Source organism: Triticum dicoccoides, chromosome 7B (genome assembly GCF_002162155.2).
Source record: "Triticum dicoccoides isolate Atlit2015 ecotype Zavitan chromosome 7B, WEW_v2.0, whole genome shotgun sequence".
Lineage (NCBI taxonomy): Eukaryota > Viridiplantae > Streptophyta > Magnoliopsida > Poales > Poaceae > Triticum > Triticum dicoccoides.
Genome location: NC_041393.1, coordinates 707,780,877 through 707,786,070, shown reverse-complemented (window position 1 = coordinate 707,786,070; position 5,194 = coordinate 707,780,877). Strand labels below are relative to the sequence as shown.

Genomic DNA, 5,194 nt, shown 5'->3' with positions numbered 1-5,194 from the left:
TGTTTGAAATATTGCTTCTAATTTTGTGGTGGTTTGATTGCACAATGCTGCTCACTATGGATAGATAAGCATGATGTTTGTCCTTTTTAGGAGTACTTGGGTATTACTATGACTTACTGTTGCACCGCCATTCTATTGTCATACATGAGATGCATGGAATTTATAAACATATATTTGGGCTAGGCAGAACAAAGTTCGATTGTTCCAAGTGGTACAAAAAGTAGATTTTTTCAAGATATTTCTATAATTTTTTTGTTCTGGCACCCTATTGTTTCTTTTAAACTTATAAGGTGGCGGGCGCGGCAACGCACGCTTTTATGGTCTAATGTCACTTATAACCAGTTTTCATGTACTTGTTTTCAATGCAATGTCGTTTCATTCCCTCAGATGCACCTGCAAAGTAATAACACGGCCCGTGTCTATGACATGTGGACTCAGACCCCACGCGTCATAGACATGGTGTATGTCAAAACTGTGCATTAAAATTTTAAGCAGGGACAAATACATGTTTGTCCCTAAATTCAATGTTCACCACAACAGATTTAGTAGAAAAAAAGAACCTCTGCATTCATGATTCACGTATGACTGCTTAAGTTCAAGAATTTCTGTTGTCTTGTTGAATTTGAACTTGCAGTAATACATTATCAACTTAATTTTTTTTGCTTATCGCCATGTAGAATAAAGGAAAATCCTTATATTTTACATGTAGCCACATTTATTTTCCCCGACTGTGAAGATCAAGGGCGCCCTCGTACTGCTACAGCTGTGCAATGTCCTTGTTATACTGATATATCCATCCATGTATGATCTCAACTTCCTGTCTTCTTTGTTCTACAACCCAGTCTGGATCATCCTTGGTTGCAAATCTGAAGTCCAAATGATGGGCCCCTGAACATCGCCACCACAAGAAGTAACCATGCGTAAGTAAGTTGAAAATACTTTTGACCTTGCATATTTTCTGTAACTTCATGTTTACCTTTCTCAGTGACAAGAGCAATGATGCTGGATGATATGTTCTTGAGCACCCTGATAGCGGTTCGGAAGGAAGGCTATTAGTATTTTTTTACTGTGGTAAAAATGTTACCTGAATGGTTGAAACTATCATCACGAAGAACTCAGATGGTGAAATCTTTTGCTCCTACCCGCCTCGACTCCACGGGTCTCGCATCCCATTGGAGAAGATGATGTTGCTCCCAAACCTCTTGAGAACCTTGTCAATTTTCTGCAGTGGGTTGTGCAATGCAGTACCACATAAGCACATGCAACCCCAAAAGATGTTGCTACTGACGGTTCTTATGTAAACACTGAAAATCTGAAACAAGAACTTACATGGCCACCATATTCAGTAGTGATCCAGTGCATCCTCGGACGAACTCCATAGTACCGGAGGCAGTCCTCGGACGTATTCTCGTAACTGAAGCTGGCCAGTGGGAACATGCTCTCGTTCGACCCCGTCATCGGCATGACCATCTCTGTGCAGGACTGCAAAAGAGTTTGTTTAAGAAAACACAATATGATCAGGCATCATGTGTTACCAGTACACCACATCATATGTATGTGATTAAGGCTTCTACCTGCCATCCCCAGCCGTCGAGGCCATGAGGGTCATCCTCATCTTCCACCTGGAAGCACTTCTGGTCACCTGTGTAATTGTAGTACAGGCTCGCCGCGGCGAAAGCTTTGTCAACCACGTCTGCTCCCGCGGGAAAAGAATCAATGATCTTGCACATCTGCAGAAATGTCAGGAGAATTACATGCTCAGCAGAAGAGAATAAAAACAGGTCCTTGGAAACTCATTTTTCTCTGTTCCTTCATTTGATTTAGTAATGCAGGCAAGAGTAAGGATTGTAAATTAGGTTAGAAGTGGCTAACCTCCTTCACAGGGTAAGCAGGTAGATTCATCATGAAATTGGCTGGGGTTGGATAGTCCACCATGGCTGTGTAGGTGAATGCTGTCGCTAGCCAGTTGCCCAGCGAATCAGCAGACTGCACGGTCCTAAAATTCAAGGGATAACACAACGTCATGAACCTGAGTCATCATCGATTCGTTCAAATACACTCGGGCAATCTTGTCAAGACCAGGTTTTCATGTCCAGTCATGTATGCAGTTGAGCTGAGTGTCTATGTCAGTAGCAAATCTATACACTGGACTTAATGTATATTCTCTAAGCCTGCAAGTAATCCATTTTCAAGTATTTCCTGCCTGCAAGGTTTCCCATTGTTTTCTCCCCAGCAGTTCTCATTTTTCGACCAGTCCCCGGCAGTTTTCAGTAATGGGATTGCTAAATCTCAGTCGATTGAGACTTAACCAAGTCTTAGTCGATGCTATATTGGTAAGATCATACGTAGGGATCCGTGCAAAATTATATTTTGGATTTTTTCTTCCTTCTTTCTATAAGTTTTGGCAGTTGATTGAGACTTGGTTAAATCTCAGTCGATTGAGATCTAGCCACACCTTCAGTAAAGGAAAAAAAAAAGGAAAGAATCTCCTTGTGTGATATGATTGAGAGTAGGCTGGCCACGCTTACTTGCAGGCCCTGAAGGTTTTGCTGAGCTCCAAGAGGCCTGTGTGGTTGGATCCCCTGTCATCTAGCACATCCCAGACCGCCTTGATGACACTGAAGCAATTCAGGCTCTCAGACTGCAAAATTAGTTGGTTGTTACAAACATACAATCAGCTGATTATAAACATTTATCTTTTTGGAAACTTGACTTGGGACAGCTACTAATCAAGCTTGAATCAGACAAGATGTCACTAGAAAGTGACTCATCATTTCTCTTCCCTTGTTATTTCTTGTCATCAGGCATTAATGATGAACAAAATACATCAATTTGTATACGCAATCGCCTATTCATAGGATAGCTCTTCGGTGCGGTTGAGCATCACAATCAAGATAATGAAAAACTGAGTCATTACTTCATTATCCATTTTAGTCACGCACTTAAATTCTATGTATTATTTTCTTGAAAGATTCTAATCAGACACATCTGTTAATTCACAACTGGAAAGTGGAAACCACTAAGGTGCCTCTAGGTTAATGATAACACGATAACAATTGAAATTCAATACTAATATGATTTAACTAAAAAAACTCAAATTAAGAGCCGGCACACAGTGACAACAAGTTAAATTCAGTATCCAGAGCAGACGGACGCAGGTGCATGTTGATCTGCCATGCGTTCTCAAGACCATGTGTGTGTGTGTGTGTGTGTGTGTGTGTGTGTGTGTGCACTAGTAGTAGTTAATTCCCATTATTACCTTGAAGTCCTGCGAGACGGTGTCGTCGAAGCTAGACCACGGGGTGATGTCGTCGAACTGCAGGATCGGTGCCGAGGATGCCACTGCTCCCATGGCGACATGGGGATACTTGAGCCTGAACCATGAAGCCAGCACTAGAAACAACAGCCATAAAATCATTTACTGTACTTTATTTTTATCCACTGACAACGTTATTAGTGTAGATTAGCTCATCCTAATTTTCGATCAAATTCTTTTTTGTCCGCCCTCACGTCCAACGCAGGATATAATTCACGGAGACGCACAGGTGATGGACTTACTGCCTCCGTAGGAGCCGCCGAAGACCACGACGGGGGCGTCGACGGCGGAGAGGTTCTGCTTGAGGCTGGTGATGACGACGGCGAAGTCAGCAAGCGCCTGCGTGGACGTGAGGTAGCCCAGCGTCTCTGCCGACCTGTACGAGTCGTTCCCGAACGGCATCGACTCCCCGTAGAACCGATGCTGACAAATTTCAAACAAGTTGAACATGAAAGTGATTGCTGTTACTGATTAGTAGGACAACCAAACTGCTTAGAAAAGTGATTGCTTGCTGCTAAATGGCGGTCAGTGGTCACCGCACCGTTGATATCAGCAAAGAGGGTACCTCGATGAAGACGAGTAGGGCGCCGAACTCTGGGGCGATGTCGAACATGAAGCCGGTGTTGGTGGCGAACCACTCGATGTCGCCCTCGTTGCCCGTGTACACGAACAGCGGCCCGGCGTTGGGCTTCCGCCGCCAGAAGGTGTCGTTGAGGAGGTACTTCTGGGAGAAGAGGTGGGAAGAGTTGGGCGTGAAGGTGAAGTGGTCCAGCTCCTGCAGGAAGTAGTGCGCCGTGAACAGCTTCGCCGTGCTGTTGTCCGTCGCCTCCGCGGCTGAGGCCGTGACGGCGGCGGCGGCGTACCTGCCGCTCGAGTGCTTCTGATGCAGGGGAGCTAGTCCCACGGGGAAAAGAGGAGGCTGACGGGTGGGGCGCTTGGAGGGGCTAGCTGCTGTTGCTGGCGCGAACGCCGCGGCGAGGATGAGGAACAGTGCTGGGACGACCACGGGGAGCGACGAAGAGGCTGCCATTTTGCCCGTCGGCCCTCTCTGCAGCTTGCTCGCTCGCGTCACTGCGCTCGTCTGGTGTGGTGTGGGTTTAAGAAGGCGCGGGTGCGCGAGTCAAGATGGCAACCCCCGACGAAACCCACCTGGTTTTGCCTTTCCAAACCCATCCTCACTAAAAAATCACAACCCAAACCCATCCTCACAAGAAAATCACAAGCCCGTCCCCGTCCCGTCATCGTGCACGGGGCTAGCTTTTTGCCCGTCCCCTAAACCCATCGAATTTTCTCAACCCACGGGGAAATCGGTGTATTTTTTTTTTTGACATAGTGGCAGTAGCAATTTGGACTATACTATATTTATTTCTTGTAAGTCTACTAAAACAGTAGCGATTTGTACATGCACCACCTCGCGGGGTTGTAGTAGAGAGAGGAAGGCGACGGGTGGCTGCAGATGGCGCCGGTGGCACCGGTGGCAGCGCCCTTTCACCTGACTTGGGACGTGAGGAGGCCACCAAGGAGATTGTCACCTGCGGCGGCACCCCTTCTCCAAATCAGACTGTGGTCGATGGAGAAGACGTGGAGGGAGGAGGCTCGCGGCGCAGATCATGGTCGGCGGATCTTGGAACATTGGATTGAGCCAGGCGGCGGCTAGGGACCTAGGTTTAGGTTTTCTGCTTTGAGGGCTCGAGCGGGGGGAGGAGCGAGCGATACTGGCCACAGTGTTTTGGCCTCAACACTAGGTAGGGGGTTCACTCGCTCAAGCTGTCGCTTTGGGTTGGGCCGGATCAATGCATCCTAAAAATAATGTATTTTGTCGGGTTTCGGGGACTATCGAAATAGGCGTAAACCCACGAAACATGTCGGGTTGTATAA

At 46.6% G+C, this 5,194-nt stretch overlaps 1 protein-coding gene across 1 annotated transcript; it reads right to left on the bottom strand.

Annotated features, from left to right (window-relative positions):
• Positions 1–527: 527 nt before the first annotated feature.
• LOC119342151 (lysosomal Pro-X carboxypeptidase-like) lies at positions 528–4,372 on the bottom strand. Its single transcript, XM_037613991.1, has 10 exons — positions 3,882–4,372; positions 3,559–3,739; positions 3,260–3,393; positions 2,529–2,641; positions 1,873–1,996; positions 1,575–1,730; positions 1,330–1,482; positions 1,143–1,222; positions 977–1,026; positions 528–888 (listed from the first exon to the last, which is right to left on the bottom strand). The coding sequence occupies exons 1-10, from the start codon at positions 4,344–4,346 to the stop codon at positions 758–760; spliced, it is 1,587 nt and encodes a 528-aa protein (XP_037469888.1). The 5' UTR covers positions 4,347–4,372; the 3' UTR covers positions 528–757.
• Between the last annotated feature and the right edge of the window lie 822 nt (positions 4,373–5,194).

Bases quoted from the DNA above. Each gene is read 5' to 3' on its own strand.
- LOC119342151 (XM_037613991.1), bottom strand. From the start codon at position 4,346: ATGGCAGCCTCTTCGTCGCTCCCCGTGGTCGTCCCAGCACTGTTCCTC. The intron at 1,997-2,528 runs GTAAGCGTGGCC...CTTGAATTTTAG, and splicing joins AAAACCTTCAGGGCCTGCAA to GACCGTGCAGTCTGCTGATT. The intron at 1,731-1,872 runs GTTAGCCACTTC...ACATTTCTGCAG, and splicing joins CTGCTTACCCTGTGAAGGAG to ATGTGCAAGATCATTGATTC.